This window comes from Ochotona curzoniae, unplaced genomic scaffold, assembly GCF_017591425.1.
Source record: "Ochotona curzoniae isolate NIBS_2020 unplaced genomic scaffold, NIBS_Ocur_1.0 scaffold_2453, whole genome shotgun sequence".
Classification (NCBI taxonomy): domain Eukaryota; kingdom Metazoa; phylum Chordata; class Mammalia; order Lagomorpha; family Ochotonidae; genus Ochotona; species Ochotona curzoniae.
This window is the reverse complement of record NW_024467094.1, coordinates 2,109,922-2,137,479: the sequence shown is the minus strand read 5'-3', so window position 1 is coordinate 2,137,479 and position 27,558 is coordinate 2,109,922. Positions and strand designations below refer to the sequence as shown.

Genomic DNA, 27,558 nt, shown 5'->3' with positions numbered 1-27,558 from the left:
CCAGAAGGCAACGGGCAACCCCCGGAACATGTCAAAACCAGCTGAGAATCATTCATCTTTGCATCAAATTGCAACTCCTATGCCCACCTCCCCCCAAAAACACACCAGCTTCTCCTCGTTCTGACATCCACAGCCAGGTCCCTCCCCTCCCAGATCAAAGCCATGAGACATCAGTGAGTTACTCTTGATGTTTATTTTAATGCATCTTAGTCCACACTGTTGGTATAAAATCAGAGAAAGCAAAGCAAAATAATAATAACAATAATAATAACAAGGGTCTGGAGTCTTAGCATCAGAGGGCACCATATGTACATTCTGAGTTGGTGGCCAGTACGAGTCATCGCCAGACAGTCCTAGGAGGCACAGAACATTCTAGACCCGGCCAATCCCAGGAAGGGGGAGGGGAACTCATGGTCCCAGGGGAGGGGTCTAGAAGCTTAGTCCTACTGCTCCGACCTTAAAGAGCAATGTGGAAGCAATGGAAGTGTTAGAGTTTCTTCATTACAGGAAGAGCAAGCAGCCTAGCAAGGTACAGAAGTGGTTATAAACCACTTATACTACACGGAATTACTCAGGTCTCCATTCTACCTTTAGGTCATAAAATTGTTAATTGGTTTTCCAGTGAGTCATTTAGATGATTAGTGAGAATAAGGAATGGTAGATACATAGCACCATGTCACAGATTGGTTGTCACCGATTGCCCACTGACAAACGTGACACACAAGGGCTGGTATCCCACAGCCACGGGCCACGTCCTCGCTCCGAGTTTCTGCTGAATGCACACTCCACCCCAAAACAAAGGGCTTTGGGTCACAGATTTTTGCTTTTGTGGAGTTTTCTTTTTCCCCACACTTTGGTTTTTTGAGGAGGTGAAATGGGAGGGAGGTATTTTATCTCAGATGAAAGGGAAAGAAGGGGTGCCAAATGAAGTTGTTTGATCTGGAGGGGGCAAAACACAACCCCTACTTCCTCCCAAGGAAAAAAAAATCAAAAACAAAACAAAATACTGAGTTTGATTATACTGTTAAGAGGTCAAGTTCTTTAGCTACTTCTTGAAGGTTCAACATGAGCCTGATGGTCAACATAAAAGCCAAATACTGCTATGTACATACATGTAAAAAGTGTTATAAATAGGTTTTATAAACCATAGATAGTATATACACCTTCGAGGGACAGCCACTGCCATCCGTTTGGTTTTTGGCTGGAGTTGGGGCTATAGGGGCTAGCTCTCTCATCCTTGTCTCAGGTTCTGGGTCCCTGGCCTGCCTTTTATACGCTCGGAGCCTCCGACACACACTGGGAGCGGGTCAGGGCGCCTCATTCGCGTTTCCGTAAGATCACGTAGACCACGCCACTGAGCAGGGCCAGTGGGAAGGCCACCCAGGCCAGGATGTAGGAGAAGCCATACGAGTTGTCCGAGTTGACATGCCACTCCGTGTGCCGCACCGTGTAGATGGCCGCCGCGCTCATCACACATAGACCTGCCGGGGACAGAGACAGGACACTGGGTGAGCCGAGGACCACACCTCTCCCTCCATGCCCTCACCTCCTCCCAACACTGTGGGAGAAAGTACAGTTCTAACTTGGAAGGCTTCTGCTGCCAGGGGCGGAAAGGAGAGGAAGCAACAACAGACAGCTAGAGGCGCAGGAAGAAAGAGCTCCGGTCCACTGGCCAGCTGCGCTTCCTGGTCACTGCCTACCCAGAGTCCCTTACAGGTTTCTGCCCCCTATGTCTCCATCTTTAGCTGTCCCCAAATTCCCAAGTCACTCGAAGGCAGTTTCTGGAAACTGCTCCCCAGGATCCAGCTCTAGGTGACACAGGCAGAAGCTACATGGAAGAGAAATCACACTTCACCAGGCCTGGATTTGTGCTATGTGGCAGCTCAGTGTAGACAACCAGGCTGCCCCTTGAGATGAGGAGTCACCTACAGGCCATGCCGCACAGAGAGAGGAATGCACGGAAGTGAGGAAGCCACAGGAGGAAGTGGGTAACAGGTGCATAGCCACACCTGGTGCCCCTCAGGGTGGGGGCTGAAGTCCAGCAGGTGCACAGGTAGGCCCAGCCACCTCTCCAGTCCAACCACCAGGGATATGGCAGGGAGCAGAAGGACCAATGCAAGCAGCCAAACTCCTGCCCTTGTGACAGTCAGTGTCCCCTGGCAGGAAGGCATGTGGTGATGTCAGAACCCCAGCGAGGAGCTGCACAAAGCCTGGTCTGTTCCCTCTTGAATGCAGAGCCTTTGAGAAGCCCTGAGGGACTCTATTATGAATCCAGCACACCGCGTGGGCCTTGTGTGGTTCCAGCACTCCCCACAGCTGGCTCCACCTACACCTAACCTCGCTGCTATTCGGGTAGCTGTTTGACAGGACACTGCAACTTTGTTTGGACAAAAGGCAGAAGTGGGAATATGTACACATGGGCCAGCCGGATAGGAATGGCCCTCATGCAACTCGGGAGGAGAAAACGCCCACTCCCAGGGCCCCTGGCGAGAACACCATGCAATGGCCGAGGGGAGGGATCAGCCTCAGGACCTGCTGTGGCCTACACAAAACCCAGGAGACAGTAACACTGTTTAGGTCACGAGCATGACTGTAAAACTGAACACTTTCTTTGCCTTTGGGGATTCTCACTATCTCATGCCCCTTTCTAAGAAAAATCACAGGGCCCAACACTGGGGTACCTGTGATGTGAATACTCCATATAAGAGCAGAGGTTCAAACTCGGCTGTTCCACTTCTGATCCAGCTCCTTGCCAATGCACCTGGGAAAGCAGCAGAGGATGGCCCAAGTGCTTGGGCACCTGCACCCACATGGAAGATTCAGATAAAGCTCCTGGCTTGGGCCCAGCTCAGTATTGGCTGTTGCAGCCATTTGGGAACTGGATCAGTGGATAGGCAATCTGTCTCTCCCTTTCAATCTGCTATTTGAAATAACAGTGACAGAGAGAGCAGGGGAAAGAGAAAAAGCAAAAGTGTTTCCATCTGTTGGTTGGTTACCCCAAGTGGATGCAATGGTCACAGCTGAGTCAGCCCAAAGCCAGGAGCCAGGAGCTTCATCTGAGTCTCTTAAAAGAGTGTCAGGTGTCCAAGCACTTGTGTAATTTTCACTGCCTTTTACAGGCCATTATCAAGGAGTAACATTGGAACTTGAGCAGCTGGGACACAAACAGGTACCTATAAGGGATGTTGACATCACAGGCAGTGGCTTAACCCCCCTACAATGTCAGCCCCAGAGAGAAATCTTGGAGTTGAAATCTTGGGCTCTGTCCGAGTCACAGAAAATAAAAGAAAAAAAGTAAGCTTGGTCACAGAAGCGGGCAAGGTGATAACAACAGGCTTAAAAGAGCAACACAGTGCTTATTGTAGGGACACAGCTCCCAAGGGAGGGTGTCTGACCAGTGCAGTGTGTAAACGCCCTGGCAGCCATATGGAAATCAGCCCTTGCCCTCATCTCATAGGCAAAGAGAAAACATCAGGTCCTTTGCTTGAACCCAAGGGACTGGAAGAGGCAGGGATATACCAGTGCGGTACCTAACTCGGTGGCTGTACCACCATGACTTTGAGTCTCATCAGACTTTTAGAAATGAGGGTCTTCAGAGCTTAACTGTAATGAGCAATAAGTTCAGCTCCCACCAGGGAAATAGGATCTTGAGCTGGTCAGTAGGTGAGGAGAGGTGGAGGGAGAGCAGAGGTGAGGCAAGGAAGGCCAAGGAGTCATGCTAGACACAACCAGCAGGTCACAGCCACAGTCTCTGTGACAAGGCTCCTGGCCCCAGAGGCCAGACAGCTGGCTGAAGGCTGGGAAGGGGGAAGCCAGGGTGTGTGAAGAAGGAGGCTCTGGCAGGTAGCCTCAGCAGAGGAGGACCATGAGCTGGGGTTTGTTTTAAGATTACTCTGGCTGCAGTGTCAGAAAAGACTTAGCAGCCAGGACAAGGCAGGTGATCCTAAAGCTACAGGGTCTCCTGGGTGTGCCCTACATGGAGCCAATTGCTGGATGCAAGGGCTGAAATGCATCAAGATCTATAGACATCAAGGTCTATGGCCATCAGAAATTCTTGAAAGGTTTCCATGTTGTGTAACCCAACCCAGCAGAGTAAAAGCCAGGGTAACTACAAGCTAGGAATAGAGTCCTATGGGTTCTGAAAAGAATGACTCCAAACTCCATTAGCAGATCCAGGCTATTTCTTCCCCACAAGGTGGCCTAGGAGAATCCAGAGCCTGTGATCGGGACTGGCTGTTTATAAGGGAATATTCTAGAAGACCTCACAGCAGCACCAGGCACAGAGGGATGGGACAGTGGTTCCCAGGCCTGCATGCAATCAGCATCACTGAGGGATGCATCTTAAACAGGATGCTGGAGGGATGAGGCTCAAGTAGCCCTCACACTCCTAATTTCAAGTCCTCTCATTGAGTCTGATGTATAGCTGGGTTCAAAGTACACAGAGCAAGAGGAAGGCACCCTCAGGAAGTGGCCCACCTATGAAGCATGTCATCTAAGAGACCAGTGCCCTCACATGGAAGACTCGTGGCTTGTCACGGACTGGAAAGAGAAGCATGTGGTGAACCAGGGAGGCCCCTGACCACACACAGAGGGGAAGGAGCATGGCTCCCAAGCCTGCGCTTAGCCGCAGCACCCCCAGACCCTTGCACCCAGCCTTCCTGCAAGCTTCTCGTTACCCCTACAAACCACATCTGGGTCCTCCACAACGAACCAGTGTGGAGGTAACCCAGCCTGTAGTAGTCACTCGGGAGACCCAGGCGAGACTCCAGTGGTTTTCACTGAAGCTGCTTCAGAGCCTGGAAGAGACGTTAGCCCTCCACTCAGCCAACTCTTAGTAACAGTAGCTTCTGCTTCCACACTCTCCAACAGGGCATACCCCTCTCTCCCTTTCTTTCCTTCTTTCCAGTTGTGTCTATTTTCTTCCTTGCAGTCAAACTGTCACTTCCTAGGTTTCCCCCAGGCCTTGCCTCCAATAATCAGAACCAAGTTTTCTCTCTAATCAAACAGTTGGGCCAAGTTTCTTCTAGAGTGGTCACATGCTGAAGGAATCAAGAAATCTCAAGAGGAATCCCTAACCCACTTAGGTCTTAGTGCCTCAGCTATGATGTTCTAGATATCTGAAGTCCCCAAGACTAGTTTCTGAATCATTTCAACAACTGAAAAAAGAACATTCTTAGAGCTTCCCAATGACCATGGCTGCTTTTAACTTAACATGTCTAATTCAAGATCACTTCCTATTCAAATACTTATGGCTAAACGGATAACAGACAATCGGGTGTTAGGTAGATAGATAAGCAGCAAGATCAGAAGGGAATGAGGAAGAGAAAAAAAGAACAGATCATGTGCTTTCAAACGTAGAGGTTCCTCTTAAAGTGTGCTGAAATGTCAGCATTGGGTTCAGAGGAGAAACAAAAGAAAGAAGTGAGTGTGGATTTGTAAATACACCTGTGGAGAGGATTGAGTCCTCAAGAGTGTTGGGCCATGCTGACATACAGAACACTGTCACATGTCCGATCCAGCAGCTCTTGGCTCTGGACTTTGAGTGTTGACGCAAAATGATGTTGCTAAAAAGAGACACTGTTACAGAATCTTAGAAGAATGAAGAAGAAGAAGCTGCTTCTTCAGGGAACACCCCTTCAAGTGCCTTCACTCTTCTCAGTCCAATATTTGGCTTGACCAGTTCCACTTCAGATGTTCTTGGACACACAGGGAATTGCCGGTGCGTGAACTTGGGTCACCTACGGAGTCTGCCACTATGGCTTCCCATAGCTTCTCACCATTGTGCCTGCAAAATCAGGCAGCTGGCAGTCTGCAGATCAAGGACAGCTAATGAAGCAATATGGTGTATCTAGATTGTAGCTTCCTTCCTGATGACATGTGTAGGGGTGTGGGGAGCTTCCTGGCAGGGCCTCCAATTCATGCAGAAGCAGACAGCCTCCATGTTCTAGTATGTACACATGCATACATGCACACACACTAACATCCACACGTTAGGCAAAGCATCCAGCAGGCAGACTCCTGACTTCCTGCCATGTTCTTGGACTACAGGCAATAAGTCTGTAGCCATGGGAGGTCCCTAGCTTGCTTAGGGGCTTCAGCATCCAGAACTTACCAGCAAGGATTTGGAAGACTCCGGTGATGTAAAAGCGGCCACCCTTGGTGAGAGTGAAGAGCTGGCAGAAGAACAGGAACAGGGAGAGGACGCTGAAGATGACGGACAGGATCATGGTGGCCTGGACAGACTGCAGCCACTCTGCGGGGAGAGACACTTGGTTAGGGAAGTCCCCACCACAGTCCGAAGGACTTGGCCCCAAAGCATGTGGGGGCCTGGTAGACGGTGACCCATGTAACCTTCTTTTATACCCTCACACTTCACTCTTAATTTAATGATGTTTTTTGAAAGGAGCACAGTTCTACACATGGAGAACACATCTTGCTGTGGACATTTCAGCCAAGAGCTCTGAAATTCTACCGCTCTGGGTTCAACTCCAGTTGGATTCCTTTCCCAAAGGCATTAGTTCTGTAGACAAGTGATTCTCAACTTGCAACCATGGGACTTGGGATTGGTTGACTTCACAAGGACAGGAAAGCAGTACTGGAACTGTAATTCGTGGTGTGAATTTGTGACCGTTTCCTCCATGTAGCAGGGCTGGAAAGCACAGTTAGACAGACCAAAGTACTTTTCCACATACGATATTTTCAACTTATTTTGGGTTGGTCCACCCTCCCATATTAAAGAAGACCTGAGCCTACCCATCACCTTCCTTTTGATAGCTTTATGGGACCTCTGAAGAATAGTTGAAAACTGTAGTTCGCAATATCACCGACCACCAGGGGAGATGCAGAGATTGGGCAGGGAGGGCTGATGGGAGTCAAAACTGGCTTTGTTAGAAAGCTGGAAGGAAACATTGATGGCGCCACATATGCCTTATGAAGACATATGGTTGTTTCAGGCAAGCTCTGCCTCTCTCTCCTGCTCAGGGCCATGAGCCTCTGCTTGATAGACATCATCAGATAAGATCCGGGTGGTTGAGCTCTTAGTCTTAGACAAATTCTCCATGTTTCAACTGAAACACCCACAGTGGCTCCAGCTCAGCCTCTGCTGTGATCCCAAGAAGGAAGGAAAGGAGGAAAGTGGGGAAATGACTTGAACTCAACAGCACACAGAGAGGCCCTCTGTATCCACCTGCAAGAGCAGTATCTGAGTTTGCCCACCATGTTTTTGGACCTTAGCCTTTCTTCCAAGTGCCACAAAGTTACTAGGGCAGGCACTGGATAAGCTACAGGGTGCAGTCCACTCAGTTCAATAACCAGCCAATATGTGAAGGCATTTGCTAATCTTTTATTTAAGAGAGAGATTAGAGAGAGAGAGAGAGACTGAGAGCTTGGGAGAGAGAGAAAGAGAGGAGAGAGAGAGAGAATGCCCACAACAACTGGGACAGAAGGGCTGGGGTGAAGGCAGGAGCCTGGAACTTAATACAGGTTTTCCACAAGGGTGTAGAGGAATCAATCCCCTGAGCCATCCATCAGTGTTGTAGTCCAAGGTCTGCATTAGCAGAAGTTGGTATCAGGAGTTACAGCAGATATGGAACACAGGCGTTCAACGTGGGACCTAAGGCTCCTAACCAACATCTTAATCACTGGGTTGACAACCCACCCCCCGTGCAACGGTTTTCGAAGGCATGTATCAGAGCATAATATGCTGCTAAAATCCATGAGATCTGGATGGTTTGTGATTAGCACCTGAAGACGAAAACTGTATTGAGTTTCAAGCAGCTTAAGGGTGCTGAACAGGAGGCCTGGCACAATGGCTCAACGGCTAAATCCTAACTTTGCAAGCACCAAGATTCCACAAGGGTGCTGGTTCATGTTCTTGCTGCTTTACTGCCCATCCAGTTCCCTGCTTATGGTCTAGAAAAGCAGAGAAGGATGGCCCAAGGCCTTGGGACCCTGCACCCTCATAGGTGACTCAGAAGAAGAAGCTCCTGGCTCCTGACTTTGGATTGAATCAGCTCAGCTCCAGCCATTGCTACAATTTATTGAGTGAACCAGTGCATGGAAGATCTTTTTAAAATATATATATATAGTTTAAAACAATGAGGGTTGCTGAACAGGTTAACTGTTACTAGCCCATGGTACAAGACTTTTCCAGAAACTAGAAGCATTTTAAAGGTGGAAGAACCTGAGGGAGGCCGGCTCCTCTGTCCTGAGAGAGGTTTCCAGAGATGCTTGGAAAGGACCAAGCAACACAGCCATATCTCCGAGGTTCCCAGTAGCAGACCAATTCACTTTCCACTATCACATAACAAGTGCATCTTTATTTCTTATCTTCTATTTCAATTTAAGCAAGAAACCAATGCTTTATATTCAAATAAACTTGTTTGAGGATTAAAAACAAAAAAACAAAAAGAAAGATGCTTAACAGGCTGTGAGGCACCCTGATTTCATTTTCAGAAGCACTTCATCAAATCTGTCTTTCTCCACCATAGTGGCTCTTCCAGAGGAACACTGTACAATGATACTAATACTATACTAACACATTATATTCATTGCCTGTTGAGTGCACTCCAGCAGGAGGCAATGTTAAGTAGAAAATAACACACGTTTCCTTCCCCAGCTCCAGGATCTTTGCCCTCTTCTCCACTCCCACTGTCACTAGCAGAAGAAGCTAGTATCAAATGTCACAGGTGGAAAGAAACTTAACATTTCTATTCATTGACTATGAATCAGAACAGTTCCAGAGATTGAATGACACCGCTAAATCCTTCCGGAAACTTCCTTTATCCATCATGTGAACCTTAGTCCCAACCCAGTTAGAATGGAGTTCTTTGGATGTCAAGATGTTTCTCAAATCAGATCAGGAGATTGAAGAGATGCTCCTCAAACAGAAGGCACTAGGAGACCAAGAAGGTTGGATTCCGTGAGCACTGCTTAAACACCTGCTGTTTTGAGCTCAGTCTTCTGGTTGGCTCTGAGGAAGGGAAAGCAATGATTCTCAACCCTAAACAGAGTCAGAGACATACCATGAAGACAGTGAGTGTGTCCAGCTGTGCACTGGCAATCCAATGCTGTGGCACGGACCAAGTCACTCACTGTCAGATACAGAATCTCACATGGGTTAGATAAAATTGTATTTTCATAGAATAGATACTTCTGAAACAAAACAGCATTGGAAAAATTCTGAAAAGAACCCCCAAGCAAATATGAGTAAACAGAAAACAGTTAAATTGTGATCACATTTTTTAAATTTTACATTAAAAAAAGAAAAGTAACGAAACAGAAAATATTTAGTTTGCTTGATATTCCAAGATACTTGATTGATGATGACTGAAGCAGAAAGAAAAGAGGAAAAATAAACCTTTATGCACATAATAACATGGTCTAGAAAAAGCAAAGTATGAGAGGACATTGATAAAGCCACGATTGTTAGTTTGCTCCCAAGAACAGATAAATCAGGCACACCAAAAGTAAGAAAGAATGTAGGTTATTTGCAGGACAGGATAGAACATTATTCTAACAGGTATAGAAGAAATCTGTGTCCAAATCACACTCTACAAATTATTTTCAATGATACAGGTCCATGAGACAGTCTTAGAAATTGACTATGTAAGAAAGAAAGAAAGAATGAATGAATGAATGAATGAGAGAAAGAAAGAAAGAAAGGAAACTGACTATGCAGTAAACAAAAACCAAAATGCCTCAAGTCATGAAGCAAGTAGAAATGAGAGAAGCATATTATACAGCTAAATACAATTAACTTACAAAGAACAAGCTAGAGCAGAAGACATCAAGCCACAATAAACTCGTAACCTCACACACATACACAAAAAAAAAAGCCACTATTCCAAATAGTCCCTTGGATAAGAAGAGATGGAAAGCAGACGCTTCTTCAACAAGGGGCGACGTTGAGAATTCTGCGTCCACAGAAGCCTTCTCGGGAAAATGCATACCTTTACATGCCTTCACTGTAGAAATGCTAAGAAAGGAATGAACCCAGCTAGCAACTCAAGAATCTAGGGGAAGAAAATGAAGTAAACACAAAACTAACTGGTTTATAGAGATAATAGCAGGGAGTAGGGAGACCAAAATGTGACAAAAGACATTTAAACATCTGGGTCTTTGAAAAGAAAAAACTCCGTAACATAGATAACTTTAATTAAATCACATCAGAGAAGTGCTATAGAAATAGAAACATAGCATACTCCCGAGCTCCTGAATAGAAATGTTCAAAACTAGATTGGGAGGGCCCGGCGGTATGGCCTAGAGGCTGGGGTCCTCGCCTTGAACAGGCCAGGATCCCATATGGGCACTGGTTCTAGTCCCGGCAGCTCCACTTCCCATCCAGCTCCCTGCCTGTGGCCCGGGAAAGCAGTCAAGGACGGCCCAAAGCCTCGAGACCCTGCACCCACACGGGAGACCCGGAGGAGGTTCCTGGTTCCCGGCTTCAGATTGGCACAGCACTGGCCGTTGTGGTCACTTGGGGAGTGAATCATTGGACGGAAGATCTTCCTCTCTGTCTCTCCTCCTCTCTGTATATCTGACTTTGTAATAAAAACAAATAAATCTTTCAAAAAAAAAAAAAACTAGGTTGGGGGTTCAGTTGGCTAATCCTACAAGCACTAGCAGCCCATATAGGCACCTGTTCTTGTCCCAACTGCTCCACTTCCCATCCAGCTCCCTGCTTATGGCCTGGGAAAGTAGTGGACAATGTTCTTAAAGCCATGGAACCCTGCACTTGCATGGGAGACCTAGAAGAAGCTCCTGACTCCTGGCTTTAGACCAGCTCAGCTCCAACCATTGTGGCAATTTGAGGAGTGAACCAGTGGATGAAAGATTTTTCTCTCTCCTTCTCTCTCTGTAAATCTCCCTTTCGAGCAAATAAGTAAATAAATAAATATATTCTTTTAAAAAGAATTGCTTAAAATTATAAGGATACAAAAACAAATTCCATGCTATTCTAATCAACCATCAAATGGAACTTGAGAAAAATGACTCCAAAATTCATTGATAGAACAATGAGCTAGAATAAGAAAACTGAACCAAATGCAATCGAGCAATAAGAGTAAAAACATAATCAAAAAAATGTAAACAATACAAAGTCAATGAAAAGATGTCACCTATTAGATGTCAAACACATACCTATGTTGAGGTTATTATATTATATGCTATGCACTACATATACACTAGATTTATTAAATGCATAATTAAAATTATACATTTGCAATGTGTTCATTTATAAAAATATATTTGTAGATATTAAAAGCTTATTTTTATATTATGAAGATTTAGCAATTCCCACATGTGATATTTTTTCATAAAAGAGAAACAATAGGACAGAACTAAGATTCTGGAAATCAACATATAAACAGACAGCATACACACTTGCAAAATACTCCAGGTAAGTGATGCTGGTTATTCACGCAATGAAAAATAAGATCAGATGTCTAGCTCACAAAATTAAATTCCAGAGAGACTAAGCACCTAAAAGTAAAATTAAAAGCCATTTAGACATATGATTTGCAAAGGACAAGTATGAATAGCCAATAAAGAAACTTCAAAATGCTCAGCCTCACCAGTATTGTAGGAAATGTGAGTTAAATCTATGAGCAACAGGAGGTCAATTCTCATTCATCAAATTATCAAAAAAACAAAAGCTGCAGAGTCAATGAGTGATGGGCAGGTGCCTACACATATCACAAGAATGGTAACAATGACATCATCTTCTGCGGCTCACATTTGGGCAGACATAACTACATTTTTCCACGCCTCTAACACAATGACTGCACAATTTAATCACTCTTAGCTGGATAGACCTGAGCATAAAACTCAAAGACTAAAGACTCAGAATGCTCATTTTAGTAGTAGTCCCTCTGATGGGAAGTATTTTGCATACATGAAAAAGTGCATAGCTTTTGAAAAAGTTCCAAGGCAATGAACAAGTAAGGTGTTCATGTGGCATGATAATACATAAACATACACTAAAACTTATATGCATACACACACACACACACACACACACACACACATACTTACACCTGTTCTTGGGAGAGGGGGAAAAGAAGCAAACTGGAGCATGCACTTGACCTAACAAGTAAGCTGCCGGTTGGGATGTTGCCTTCCATAACACGGTGCCCAGATCTGAGCCCTGGTTTCTCCCATGTGCTGCTCCCTGCTCATACACACCCCGAGAAGCAGAAGCTGAAGGCTCAAGCACTTGGTTTCTCACCACCACCATGGCAGACCTGTATTGAGTTTCTGGCTCCTGACTTCAGCCAAGCAGTGTGGACATTGCTGGAGTGATCCTGCAGATGAGAGCTCTATTTCTCTCTGCCTCTCCAATTAAGATATTTTTCAAAAGGAATTTTTTTTAAAAAAAAGTGCCTGTACTCAATATGTACAGGCTGTCTTTCCTCTTGCCATTATTCTCTAAGCAGTAGAGTGTAACCCAGCCGTTTATGCAGCATTAACGCTGTGTATTGTAAGCAATCTGGAGATGACTGAACGTATGCAGGAGGCTGTGTATATACAGGATGCAAAAACTGTACACTGCACCTGCAGAGTTTATCCACTGACAGATTGGAACCAGGGACTATTTGTAGGATTTAAACAATGGAAAGGATTACTGGCAACAAAGCCTCAGCCAGACAACCCTCTGTTCAAAGTCAGGCTCCCAAAACTCAGGGATCCATGGCAATCCTGAGCAGAAGGGGAACTCCACATGCAAGAAGAAAAGGGACTTCTCCTTTGCCTCAAAGGGCCGTCCAGTAGAAGCTAGTGAGGAAGAAACAGATCTGAGCCAAGGAGGAAGCAGCCTCCTGTCCAGCCCCAAGAGCCTGGCCCACAACAGCACTGACCACAGACGAGGCCACAGAACCAGGGAAAGATTGCTAAGCTCATTGGTGACAGGTCCCTGACCAGCAGCACTGCCTATGGGGATGGAGGGTAGGCGCTGGCACACAATAGATGGCACACACTCCAGAAAGGGCAGGTGATGAGGACAGGCCCCCAAGCAAGGATGTACCAGGCCTGATGCTACTGGCAGCCAAGTGTCATCATCACAGACCACTGGCTCTACTTAGGCTTTGGCCTGAATCTCCTCCAACTTGAGTACTAGCATAGCTTAAAAGGTTGTTGTCATGATCCATTGAATGAGGTGCTGTAGAGGTGCTCTCTGAGAGGATGGCGCAAATAACCCTAATTAAAGACTCAGCTTAGGACAGATGTTCAACACAGAGATGAAGATGCTACTCAAGGGACTGGTGTGATGGCATAGTAGGCCAATGCTCTGCCCTGTGGTGCCAGCGTCCCATATGGGCACCAGTTTGTGTTCTGGCTACTCCTCTTCTGATCTAGCTCCCTGTTTATGATCTGCAAAAGCAGTGAAGGATGACCCAAGTCCTTGGACCCCTGAATCCATGTAGGAGACCCAGAAGAAGTTCCTGGCTCCCAACTTCAGACTGGCTTAGCTCCAACCATTGCAGCCATTTGGGGAATGAACCAAGAGAAGAAAGATCTCTCTATCTCTGTCCTTTTTCTCTGCAAATCTGCCTTTCAAATAAAAATAAATGAATCTTTAAAAAAGATGCCACTTGAGATGCCTGTATCCCACATCAGACTGGCTGGGTTCAAGTCCCACCTCTGCTAAAACAAACCAGAGAAGACAGCAGTGATAGTTCAAGGTCTTCGGGTCCCAGCACCCATGGGGAAGGACTAAACAGAAGGCTGGTTTCCTGGCCTTACAAGGCTACAGTTCCCAATGTGTCTGCAACTGGGTCATACCAAGCATCATTCTAATGGGGACCACAACATTCACAGAAGCCAGATTATAAAAGCAAACCCATCAGGACTCTAACATGCATTTGATTCAATTTGGATATCAACCCATATCCACTTTATAGCACTGGATGCTCCAGAGAGCCAGGACGCAAAGACGAAGCCCACTGTAAATAGTCAGCAAATCCTGTGGGTGTTGGAGGTGAAATGGTCTCCATGGCACTTATTTAAGGTCATCCCTGTGGTATAGCCAGCTGCCAATGTGTATATGAATGCATGTCCCATTCATCCAAGGGCCCTTTATTTAACAAAATCCAATATTCCAAATCACGTGACATTGTCATCCCCTGCAGGCCACCATTCACCAGTGTAGCTAAAGCAAAGGATGTCCGATGGGCACAAAATCACGAGGATGGTTGTAAGAAAGAAGATACAAGGCAAGAGGTTATCCACAGAAAACTTGGGGATTCTTAGCCAAGCCCCAGTAGTGACCCAAACCTCATTCCACCCCACCACACACACACACACACAAATTATGAGTCCACCATGATGACCAAAGCCCCTTTCCAATGCCAAACTCCAGGCCTCACTCAGTGTCAACATTTGCAGAATTCTCAATGGTGGCACGCCCCAGCAGAGAAGGGGAAGCTTGAGGTTTGGCCGGTGCAACCGTCAAAGCTCTCTTCAAGGTCAGATTCACGCCGCAGGGTCAGCTGAGCAGGGAAGGAAATACATCTGCCCCCTCAGCTGTATTCTTAGCCCAGAGCCCACAGCCTAGTCACGGGAGGGCTCAGAAAGGAAGCAGCACTATTAAAATATAACAGTCCCTCTGTGTCATTCAGGAGCAGCCACTGCTCCCCAGCCCCTCTGCTCTGCCTCTTGGGCAATTCATCAAAGTTCCCTAACTTGAGAGCACAGGTTCCATGGAAAGTGAGAGGATGGACAGAACACTGCAAGAGGCAAGGGATAACTTGTGAAGACCAGAAGGGCAAAAAGCTGGGAGGAAGCAGGCCAGCAGAGGGATGAGTCACCAAGGAAAGGAGACAATATCTCCTCTCTTTGTATAGGGCTGGGCTGCTTTCCAAAACACATGACTCTCCAAGACCAGAACCCTCCCACCCCCAAACCTCCAACCCACGACCATCACACAAATCACCAGTTTTCTTCTCTTTCAGTACAAATGCCATTCCAGAAATAGCTGCATCTCCTGGAGGTCCCCATCCAAAACAACGTGACCTTTGCCTTCAGGCTGGGCCCACCAGCTGAAGCCTTCCCAGGTCACCAGCTTCCACTTCTTCCCCCCACACAGGCCTGCTGGGAGCTCAGGATTGGGACTCAGGTCACAGGGGAGGTTGTTTTGCATAAATAAAGGTGCTGGGTGTTTTAAAAGTGAAGCAAAACCTACAGCTGGTTCACAAGGCACAAAGAACCTTTGCAAGAAGGGACTCTGTCTGAACTTGACCCAGGCCTCATCCCTTATCCAAAAACTCAAAGGGTTCCAAAATTTTGATGATGCTATGCATGGACACTTCCAAACCTGACCTCACATGGCGGGTCACTCTCAAACCATAGGTGCACTGAAGAGGTGGCATAAAGTTTTTCATGGAAAATGAAATTTATAAATGTATTGGGGAGGGGGCTATTTTTGAAATCCATGCACACCTGGCCTTTTTCATCATACACATCTTCCAAGGGGTTTTTGAAACTGCCTTGCATCTGATGTAAGTTCAGCATAGATGAATTTCATGTTATGTAAGCATTCCAAAATCCAGACTAAATGGCAATCCCAAACATTTCCAGTTCCAAGCCTTTGAGAAAAGGGACAGTGAACTAGATCAATGTACCTCTAACACAGAGCCCCCGGAGCAAGCACAGGTCCTAGTTCCTTCGACTAGTCCTGTGATTTGCCATTCTCTTGTTTCGCACACGGACTCCTGAACCTGAAACACAGCGTTCCTGGCAGCCACTGAGTTACCTCAGGTCACCTGAAAATAGCAAGGTATTTGGGACTTCTTTCTTATGCCCTTGTTGGAAGATTCCAGAAACAGGAAGATCAGCGTAGACTGTGTTTCCCAAGGAATGATCTTGGAAAACTTAGTGAAGCCACAGATGCCAAAAGAGGAAAGGGGACAAGGTCTGGGCTTCCAGATCAGGTATTTTCAACCTCCCTCCTTGGAGGTCCACAATAAACAATGACTCATCTAAAGCTAGGAGGAGTCCTGGCATTATTGATCGAAAAGCCTGAAGAACAGCCTACCCGAAAATGCTGAGTTTAGCCACAGAAAGTGACTGGAGAGGAGTGTAGTTAGAACTCTGCAATCACAAACTGCAAAGATGGAGAATGCAGAGTAGCTTAGATCTTTGGGTTAAAAAAAAATTCTCTATATGAGAACAATCAGGGACTCCCACCCCTAATGCTGCCCCCAACAGGCAAACAGGCCACCCATGAAGAGCTAGAGAGACTGCAGCCTCTGCCCCACCCAGTACAGAAAGCCACCTGTCCTGCCCCACGATATTCTTCTTTGATCCCTGTGCTGTCTGATTTCTGCCCAAATTCCAAGGTCCAGTTCCAAGATGACCTCCTTTTGGGGTCACTCCAATTGTGAGAATACTTCAAAAAATATGTGGGAGATGAAATATCCAGAGGGATTGGGTTCAGAAACATTTTTAAACCTAAACCAGAGTCCTTCAAACGTTCATAGAAATGCTTGTCACTAAAAAAAAAAAAAAAAGACTGTGCATACATTGCACAACTGTTTGTACCAAATTTGGCGTGAAAGTCCACTTTCTAGGAGTCAGTGAAGTTCCTTTGTGCATCCTGAACATGAACAGGAATGTGTCCCTGACTCGGGGCCATGTCCAGGGCTCACTCTGCAACCAGAAGCCAAGGTACCTGCTCAGGTGTTAGGCGGAGGTAGATCCAGGGCACAGAAACCAGGTCCCCAGTTTTCAGTCTTTTTGGAGTTTCCCATTTCAACTCACGAGGAGATTCCACGAAGATCAAGAGTATGTTGGAAGGCTAATACATGAAATGATCCAACCTCCATTTTTAAGATTCAGAACATACAAAAAGGTAGAAAGAAAGGAGGGGGAAAAATGGTATGGAAAGGAAAGGCAAAGGGCCTCCCCTTGCTCTCTGCTCACAAACATGCCACGCCAAGCCACGGACTCAGCGCCAGGGGAGTGAGGATTGGCCCATGCTTGCTATATTGGATGCCATGCTAGCAGCGACTGAGAGAAGGCACGAGACTACAGCCCTCAAGTGTCTGAAGAGTCAGCATACGAGGAAGAGAGTGACCATCCGTTGGTCCAGGGCTGCTCTGAAAAAGTTAAAATCTTGAGGTTGAGCCATGTGACTTAGAAGAACCCAGCCTAGTACACTGGGCATGGACAAAGGCAACTAGAGTGACTGAATAAAAGACAGGGCAGACACAGGCTTAACAAAGTAATTTATCACGTAGTGGGTTCTCTTGGCATTACAATCCATTAGGTTCCTGGACCCTCACTAACCAGGGGAGTGTCCAAAACCTGGCTCTGCACCCCAATCCTTTCCTTGTGCCCTCTCTTCTCGGCTGCTCCCCATATCGTTACATCCAATACCATGACACTGAATATCCTTCCATGCACACTCATCACTCTTGACCTTGAATTTCCATCCAGGCCTCTCCCTTGAGCTACAAATGTCCAGATCCAAGTGCTTGGCTGACATCTCTGATGACAGAAACATAAATCTTGCTGTCTAGTCTTTCCATTCCCTCAGCAACTCAGTCCAAGATCCCTATACATGGCCAGTTGCCCAAGCCCCAACCCTAGGACACCTGTATCATGCTTCTCCTAACTCCTTACAACTAACCCTTCTGTAAGCCTTGTCACTAGCCCCATCTCCTCCACTCCACCTCCTTCATTAAGTCACCACCTACCCCAGTTCTTTGGAGTATTAAATGCAGTGAATGCCTGGCACCTGCGTGAACTGTTTGCTGCTTCATCATTACCATCATCATCATCACCATCATTGTCATCACGTTCACCACGCCCAGCCTGGACCATTGCTACAGCTTCCTTACTAGCTGCCAGTTTCTACTCTTAACAGCCAGTGAAAGCCCTCAAACCCAAGTTGGAGAACTTCCATGCCACTCTTCTACAAGTGCACTGCATTGGTGCCCCAGTGGTCCTTCTCAGCACCACAGCCAGTGAGGACCTAAAGGCCCAGCCCCTCGGCTCCCTTTCCTGCAACCAGCACCCAGACACATCAAATTCTTCCATGCCTCAGGACCTCGCCTTGTCCCTTCACCTTCTAGAACTTTTGTGTGTGTGTGTATGTTTTCCCATAACTGGTCCTGTCTCATTTTTTGAGTCTCAATATAGCTTCGTCCTGACCAGCAACAACTTTCTATTCCAATCAGTGAGTGCTTCCTGTTCCTTAGGGTCACAAAGGAGCTGGGTAGCCCCAAAACAAGTGAGCTGCACAGGAACAGGGATCTGATTTTGTCTTGGGTACCTGGTTTCTGGATCAGGGCCTCATACATTGAATGCACCTCATTGTTGACTTGTCCAAAAGGAAAAGGGTCACTTGAGAGGTAATGAGGTCCCCATCATTGGCAGAATGAACACATGGTGGACCTATGCCACAGGGCTCTACAGCTAGATGATCCTGTGTGTGTGTGTACCATGTCTCAGTCAGCAGGCATTACCCCTCACAGCCCTCTCCCAGGGGCCAGAAGCCAACAGCTGCACTCTCGGGCTATGTCGTGAGCAGTTTCTGCACCTGGAAAATAGCACGGATATTTCTTTTTCATGTACTGGTAACATTCTGGAGATGAGGATGCAAGTGTTTTAGAAGCAAAGACTATAAAGACCAAGGCCCATGTGGCTTCGCACTGTAGTAGGCATTGAACTCCTACAAGCTGGCCTCGGATGAGATCCTTGAAGGACTGAAAGATCGTCATTTGCACAGCACATTTTATCTCCCATGTTTCCTTCATCCACCAAGGGCCCGGCCATACCACAACTACCTATAAATCCAAGAGCTAATGGACACCAAGGGCCTGGCTGTGCCAAAGGATGCTATGCGGGCAGATTAGAGGAGGATGTAATATCCCCTTTATGTTTGGGAGTACCACATGGACTTTCTCTTCAAACCTGAAAAAGAAGGTATGCATTGAGGGTGCCTAACACCTCCAGGGGACAAGCTTATCAATCTGTTAGTCCTTCTGAGACCAGAGAGGACTCTGCAGTGGACAGAGGACATGGGACACATGTCCTGCTGGAGACAAGTTCTGCCGGCACCCTACCTCCACTTGACACTCCTAAAGACCAAGCCCAGGATCGAGGCCAAGGCTTCACCCTGTCAGATCCTGGACAGCTTGTTCCCTGTAACCTGACCTGGTCCCTGTGACCTGACCTAGTCTCTGGAATCTGACCTGGTCCCTCCGATCCAATTTCATCTCTGAGATCTGACCTGGTTCCTGCTCCCTGCTCCCTGTATCCTGACCTGGTCTGTGGGATCTGACCCAGTTCCTGGGATCTGACCTGCTCCACAACAGATCCGCCCAGAGGAGGTGGGATGTGAGAACATTTTTGGAGTACTTGGGCTCGCTATTTGCACCTTGTGCCAAGCTCACAACAAAAAGTAGTATTAGTTCCCTCAACAGCACATCCTTTGCCTACGCCCTCTGGGACCAAGGGAGAAAGCGGCAGGGGGAAGGAGGCTTGATACGGAGCAATGGAGGCAATTACTAGAGCTCTGGCTTCTCAAACTGATCCGATCTGGGAGGTTTTGGCTGTACAGGGCGCCCCCACAAAAGGCCAGCTTTTCTTCACTCTAATGTTCCCAGTGGTTCAAAATCATCTAGTTGAGCCCAGTACAATGGCTCAATGGCTAAATCCTCACCTTGCAATTGCTAAGATCCCATATGGACACTGGTTCATGTCCTAGCTACTCCACTTCCCATCCAGCTCCTTGCCTGTGGCCTGCAAAGCAGTAGAGGATGGCCCAAAGCTTTGGGACCCTGCACCCCTATGGAAGACCCAGAAGAAGATCCAAATTGGCTTAGCTCCGGCCATCACAGCCATTTGGGGAGCGAATCAGTAAAGACGCAAGATCTTTGTTTCTCCTTGTCTCAATAAATCTGATCTGCCTTACCCATAAAAATAAATAAATATTTTAAAAAGAGCTTCTAGTCCTTCAGAGATGTCCAGCAAACAATTCCAAAGAAGAGAACATATAAGGAGGAGGGAGGTATGCTGAAGTGAGAGGTTGACAATGAAAAGGCAGGCTGATGTGCCAGGGTGAGGGGCACTTCACCAATGCCGTAGACGCAGGAGCAGGTCAGGCAGGGAGATTCCCATGGCCTCGTTAACAGCTTCACCGGGAGGTTCAAAATGAGGGTCCAGCCACACAGGATCAGCTTGGGATTCAGTAGAGAAGCGACTCAAGAGGAAGCAAGTGAGGGGCCAGGTGGTGTGCACTGGGGACGGGACGGCAGCAATGAGACTCTGAGCAGTAGCAAAGGTGCAGGGGACGCAATGGAGAAAGGAGATAGACTTCCGATAGCTGGGATGGAGGGGGTGCTGGAGTTGGGAGAAAGATGTCTGAATTGGGAGCAAAGGACACACGGCAGCTTCACTCACAACCAGGGAGATGGGAGAGAAAGGGAGAGGAGTCTCCAGCTGCCGACACAGGTCGGTGTTGCCAACAGCAAGTGGGAGATGCAGACACAGAGTATCCAAAGAATGCTGAAGGAATCTGGCCCTGCATCCGAGCCAGGGAGCCTGCTGTTTGAGCATGCCACTGGGCACAGAGGGCACAGCCAAGACCTCAGAGAGAAGCATTTCAGGCCAGGTTCAGCTGGAGATGCTTGCTATTTCTATTTCTCTGTCTTGAGAAGCCCCAGTTGTCAGTTCTCAACTGCTTGCTAGCAAGTGCAGGTGCAACCCTATAACTAAGAGAGAGCACCATGCTGGGACCTAGGGATATGGCATTAAGAAGGACACAGACAGAGTCTTTCTCTTCTCCACCCCTCCTACTTCAAATATAGACGAGATGGCTAGAGTTTTAACAACCTTTTGGTTTGGGAAGATAAGGGTCAGACCCAAGAGAAAGCAGAGGAATGAGATAGAAAGTGCCTGGCACTCTTCTCCCTGCCTGCTTTCAGACTGCCCTATTGGCAGTTGTCATTTGAAGATGATCTGTTAGAACACAATGGATTTTCATCTTAACTAACTGGTCTACCTTGTCCCATGCATTGGTTGTTCCCAGATTTAGGTCACATCCTTGCTCAAAGGGGCAACATACTCCCTCTGGCTTTATGTCCCATCCATCCTTTAGAGGATGGATCACATTCCACCTCCCACCAGAGATTTCCCATCCACTTCCTCCTCAAGTCCTGGCACTGTCTGTCCGGCCCTGTGGGCTGGGCATCTGGCCTAAGCTGCCCTCACAGTGGCTGACTCATCCCTCCATTCTTATCTGCTGACTCCTCATGGAGGCTGGGGAGTCACGCTAAGGCCAAGCCCGTGACTCCACGATCCTTGGACTTCTTGGACTAGGCAAGCATCCCCCTACCCCACCCAAGCTCAGAATGAGCACGCTTTGATTGACGCCTCCTGCCAGGTTGGAAAAGAGACCGGGAAGCACGTTCAGAAATTTCTAGATGCAAGAAGGCTGGCAGAAGAAGCCTCAAGTTTCTTCCAATGTCAAGAGGTAGCTTGGACACAATCTTCAGACCATATATAAGTTCATTGTTAAGACTGTGGCAGGGTACAAAGCCGGAGGGTGCCAAGGACCATGCAGGTGGCAATGCCCAGAGAAACAAGCCCCCACTGTTGAAAACGAACAGCAAGTGGTATAAACCACTTGGTTTCCCCAGAACTCAATGCTCACAAAGTCTACACAAATAGATGACCCATAACCATGATGAGGATCACCAGTATAGATTGAGCAGAGGCACCCGCGAACAATGGTTTGCCACTGACGGAGTTCATGTGTCAAGGCAAGCAGATGATTGTCGAAAATTAGATCATGTTCCACCTTGCTGCTCTCCACAACCACTGGCAAGACCAGGAAAGGCAGGGAAGTGGGTGATCGTCTTAGCATGGCACCTTCAAATTCGCTTTACGTCAACAGAGGCTTCTAAAAGCAGTCAGCCAGGGCTGAATCCGTCACCACAAGCCACAGGCACAAAGATGAGGACTGACTGTGCACAAGCACAATTGGGAACACACCCAGCCCACCAAGAGGTGTGCCCAGATGTCTTGCAAGTGCTCCTCCTGGGAGAGCCAAGGAGGCAGACAGCAAGGAGGAAGCCACGACCCTCCCCACCTCCCACCCACCGTGGGAAGCTACCAGGTGAACTGGCAGCTTTACTCAACATCTCAAAGCCATGGGCTCTTAGCCCAAGAAAATGGGCCGCGCCTGCAAGGGGCAAGCTGAGAGAGAACTTTCCCGTTTGAAATAGCGTTAACACCTCTTCCACTGGTAATCAACTACTCAGAAGAGCAGGAGACCTGTCTCCCTCCCTCCTCTACATGGTTTGCACACAAGTTAGTTCTGCTGAAAGCTCAGCCCAACTGCCAAGTCAGCCCCTTTAGGGCCAAACAGTCCTAGGTTCCGTGCCAACCCCGCGTGGCCGGATGCCACTTGGGGATGGCGCACGTAGGGCATTGAGACCGGAGTCCATCAGAGAAAGCCTGCCCTCCCAGGCCACCTCTGCCTCCTCCTCCTTCTCCTCCTCCTCCGCGGGCCGAACTGCCACTGGTGACCACCAGGTGTCAGCAGCGAGTGCGGAGACTCCCGCGCAGGAGTCCCTGGAAACTTCAGACTCCAGAGAGATCAGAGTGGCCAATGGCTTTGGAGAAACATCAGTGGTTTGGGGGACATCACATTCCCAGGAGCTTCTGAGTATTTCACATACCCGGTGCCAACTCACCGAGCAAGAGGCAATCTTCTGGATGGTGACATTTGTTTATTTCTAAGGTCAGTTGTTTGAGATTGCGAAGACCAAGAGACATCAGTCCTGGTTCACTCCTCAAATGCCGGCAACAGCTGGGGCCAGGCCAGGGTGCAGGACCGACAGACGCTGGGAGCTAAAAACTCACTCCAGGTCTCCCATGTGCATGGGCAGGAACCCAGCACCTTGAGCCATCAATGACGGCCTCCCAGGTGCACCTCAGCAGGCAGCTGGAGTCAGGAGCTGCAGCTGAGAACTGAACTCTGCGATGGTTTAGAGGTGTTGTGCTCTACCGCAGGCCCAAAGCCCAGCTGTTCAGGAGAGTTGGAGTCCAGTGGTTCCCCAGGCAACACTAGGGTCTTCCCTCCGCCTCCATCCCCAGGAAGCAGGAAACATCAAGCCAGTTTCCTCCTAATTTGTTTGTGCCCCCTCTCACCCCTACCCCATATCCATTCGCAATTGAGCAGTTCCATGGAGACACACCCGTGTGCTGCTGGGAACAGAGCTTACAGAAGGACGAGCCCAACAGATAGACCGCAGGGTGCAAAGCCAAAGCCAAGGGCTGCGAGTCACAGCCCGCTCGCCTGGACAGAGTCGGAACTGGTTCCTCTCCTGCAGTGTGGCATCTCCAACATAAATATGGGACCCAGAAACCGAGACAGTAACATTTGCAGCTAAACTTGATTGGCCTTTGAAACCTACAAGGTTGGGCGAGGTTGGCATATTTCCTTTCCTCTCCTGGCTAAGGGCTGAGGCTTTGCAACAGCTCAGTGTGACAAGCCATGCTCACTCTGGGGTCTGAATCCCAATCATCGTGACCCACACAATCACCTGCACAACACATCCTCTGCCTCCCAAGACCCAGGGTTCCCTGCGCAGTACTCCACCCCCACCCGTGGGTGCTTGATACAGGTGCGGGAGGAGGGAGACTAGGTTTATAACAACAGGTGCCTCACTGCCTCCCTTACTTAACTCAGCCCTCATGAAACCTGGTTTCCCATATTGCCCCCAGTACGGCCACAAGGAGAAATTCAGTCTTCCAGACACAGGACCCCAGGCTTCGCTGGGAATTTTACCAACCACCTTCAAGTCCCCATGTCGCTATGAGACAACACCCGAAAAAGATTGTGATGCTAGGAGACACCACCAAAGCCCAAGACACAGTGTGACTGTCTTTATCACTGCAGGAAGCCAGCCAGGTGTGCAGCATCCTTGAGACACCCCCAACGAGGAGGAGCAAGAGGAACAGGACATCTCTGGACAGAGGCAATCGCTTAATCCACAGACACCGGTCAGAGCCTGTGCACCAAGGGGGCTGCTGGACAGCTAGCACGCTGCCTCCGCTGGCCCCCTGTGTCTTGTCCTTGACGCTGGGTCTGTCTGTCACTCTCCCTGTCACCTCCCATCATGCCTCCCCCACAGCAATGACGTCCCATGAGGATGTGTCCCCCGGCTCACCGTTTGCCGACGAGGAGAAGCAGTGCTGGACGTTCCCAGAGGAGGACATAGTGCAGTTCTGCCAAAGGTCAGTGGAGTATCCAGTGCCCTTGAGCCAATGCTAGAAACAACCAGAAGATTCCCTCAGGTGAGCAGAGGCACAGCTCAGAGCTGCCACATCCACTTGGGATGCCCCAGCCTGCCCCTGTCCCTGCCCTGACCCAGGGTGACCACTTGACCCAGATAGAAGATGGAGAGAAGGTATGGTGCAGGCATCATGTTGAGATGACAGCCGGGATTCCATTAACAAAAATCACCCCTTACACACACACACACACACACACACACACACACACACACACACGGCCATGTGCAGAGGTGTGTATTATAGCACACACAATCTCAGTCTAACTCAGCATTTGAGCTTTTTCTCCAGCCCAGCTTCCTCTGAGCCCTTGGCCTTGCTGGGAATTCATAACAGACAAGATTATCTCAGGCATAAGCTGCAATTCCCAACTGCGTGATTTTCCCCCCAAACAAGACTCAGAGAATAGCGCTTTGCCCTGCCCAGAGCCAATGAATGCTGCCCATTCCACACCAACTCTTCACACCAGCGTGAGGTCTCATCAGCTGGGACCTCTGAGCTCTCTTTCTAGAACTGCACAACTTCACACTCTCAAATCCAAAAAGGGGATGGGCAGGCGGGCTGGGGGGTGGGGGGGAGATGGGAGGAGTTGAGAAGCAAAGCCATCCAAGAGACCTGTGCGGTGACTTGGAGGAAATGAAGTGTCCCAGCAATATTCAACTTTACCAAAGATTGCATGCATCAAGTGGGGGGCAGGAAGTAGGAGCTAAACAGACTTCTCACTTGAGGCCACCCTAGCCTGGACATGCAACCCAGGTGTCTGGGCTTCCCAGAGGAGGTGCCAGCTCCTTAGTCCCCAGGGTACTGGCTTCTTTCCCATCTCTGAATCTGTTCTGCCTTTCTCCAAGCGATGGACTGGAGAGGGCAAATGACCAGAAAATTGTTTGTTTATTTAAAAACAAACAAAACAGATCAAGGTTAATAAATCAAGGCTCTGGGACATCTGAGGCTTCCAGTGCTGAAGTTGGGCGGGAGCAGGGGCCCCAGGAGTGCGCGCGTCGAGGACACTCACGCTGACGATGGTGGACACGAACAGCAGCACCAGCACGGCCACGTGGAGGACTATGATTCCCAGCAATAGCAGCAACATTCTGGCGGCGAGTGTCTGCGCGGCGGAGTCGCCTGTCTGTCTGACTGCCTGCCTGCTCGGGAAGAAAGAGCGCCAGCTGTGAGAAGGCGAGGCTCCAAGGCTGTGACCAACAGGCTGCTCGGGCGGGCTGGGCTGGGCTGGGCTGGGGAGGAGCGCGCAGAGGAGGGAGGGGTCCCAGGCGCTTAGCGGAATGCCCGGGCCTGGCCCCGTGCCTGTCCACCGAGAGTGAGCGCGCCCTCGCGCCGCCCCGCGGCCAAGAGGGGGCAGCAGCCGTCCGCGGGATCCCCTGCCCACCCGCAGCCGGCCAAGGAACAGCTCTTGGCACCCGAGCGCCGCTGCGAGCGCGCCTGTCCAAAGCCCCCTCTCCCTCCCCACTCTCTGGAAGACAACGAGTTTCCAAAATGTGGAGCCGTACCCCATCCACCCACCGCCCCAGCACGTTTTACATTCGCCTCCCCCATCTCCAGCCTGGGCACCTCCTCCCCTGGGCAAAGGCAGCCTGAGTTGGAGAAAGAAGATACGCCACTTTCTCCTGAACCCCTATCCAGAGGGCGAATTGCCCTGCAGGTTAGAGGTACAAGTGCGGCGGGTGGACACCCAGAGCCCTCAGGGAGTACCCATTGCGTGTTGTATACGGAAACAACGTGGCTGGGAAGCTGCTTTCCCAAACTCTGGCGCGCCTAGCCGATTCCGTTAGTCTCTGGGTTTCCAGTCAGGTCTTCCAGTGTCCTGGCCCCCAGCTCCGCCTGGCATCGAGACACTGGCGGGCAATGGAGAGACAGGGCCGAGTCGAGAGGGGAGGAGTGTGGAAAGGAAAGAAAGGCTGCCCGGCCCCTGCGCGCTTCCCGTCCAAACGTGCTTTTCCCCCCCATGGCAGCCCCTGGGGAAGGGCGCGGAGCACTTTGCACCCCTGGAATAACTGCCTGAGCGCACGTGCAAGTGTTCGCCTGAGGGGCTAGCCTTAGGATCTCAGGCAAAGAACGTACCAGTAGGATATCCCCTACCAGGAGGCAGCCCTGGGGTCTTGTGCTGTCCCTTTGGGCTCTGGGGACCTGTAAGGGTGGCTGACCACTTGGTTCCTAAAAGCCCTGTCTTGTAAGTGTCCAAGCCCAGGCCGCTCCTGTTTTTAGCTACTGCAAGAAACTCTGGAAGACGTAGCAGCAACGATGGAGTTTTGTCGCGTCTTCCAGAGGCCATCCATTGAATCGGATGGTCTGGAGCGCCAAAAGCAGAGTGCTTGGGCGTGTGGCCAGCAACTGGGGCTGGTGGGTGGGGGGGGGGCGGCGGGAGGAAGGGAGACCCGAAAGGGCCGGGACCCCTGAGATGTTCGCCGCAGGGGGACTGCGTGCCCCGTGTGTCCCCCTTCCAAACAAGGCTCCCTGACCCTGGAGCCGAACACCAGCACCCATCCCTGAAGGGACTACACACCCGAAGGAACTGCCCGGCAGGCGGAGCGCACGGAAGGCTCTCCGGAGACCAGGGGTGGGGAGCGGGAGGGAGGATCTCTGCCGGAGCCCGCGCCTGTCTGCTGCGCGGGGCTTCCCGGCACGGCCTCGACGGGTGATGCCCGCGTTTTCTCACTTCCATCCCCTCCCCGATTCCGCCCTATCAAGTTACTTACAGCCCAAAAGGAGTCGTTAGCCGGTCCCCTGATCCTCGACTCGGATGGGTTCGCTAGGCGACTGGCGTTCCCCAAAGACTTAAGCGCGCGCGAAGCAAAGGGGGCAGTGGGAGGCTCCCGGCGTTCCCCTTTAACCGGAGCAACGCCCTGTTTGCGTCGCTTGCAGGAGGGTGTGTCCCTGGGTTCGTGGTGTGCGCCAGGGCGGGACTCCGGGGGAGGCGAGAGGGGGCAAGGGGAGGGCGCGAGGGAGGGCAGCGGACTGTTTCTTGGCCTTGAAAAAGTCCATCTCGACAAAAACCCGTCCCTGCCGCCGCGGCCACTTTTTTTTTTTTTTCACTCGACCCTGGAAGCTGCTTTATTTTTTCTCGCCTCCCGGGTTCCCGCCCAGATCATGGAAACTGGCCTCCCTGCCCTGCCGCACCCCCACCTCGGCCCACATGGAAAAAACAAAAACTCAAAAACTTCTGTGCCAGACGGTGTCCAGCGCAGGGCTTCGGGCAGCACCGACGCCGACTGCGCCCACGCCTTGGGGACACCGGAGCCC

The 27,558-nt window shown here is 49.4% G+C and overlaps 1 protein-coding gene across 1 annotated transcript; it reads right to left on the bottom strand.

The window, feature by feature from the left end:
• Positions 1-174: 174 nt before the first annotated feature.
• PMP22 (peripheral myelin protein 22) lies at positions 175-27,152 on the bottom strand. Its single transcript, XM_041000598.1, has 5 exons — positions 27,015-27,152; positions 25,316-25,445; positions 24,180-24,279; positions 6,113-6,253; positions 175-1,481 (listed from the first exon to the last, which is right to left on the bottom strand). Exons 2-5 carry the CDS (start codon positions 25,391-25,393, stop codon positions 1,318-1,320), a joined length of 483 nt encoding a protein of 160 aa, XP_040856532.1. The 5' UTR covers positions 25,394-25,445; positions 27,015-27,152; the 3' UTR covers positions 175-1,317.
• Positions 27,153-27,558: the final 406 nt, after the last annotated feature.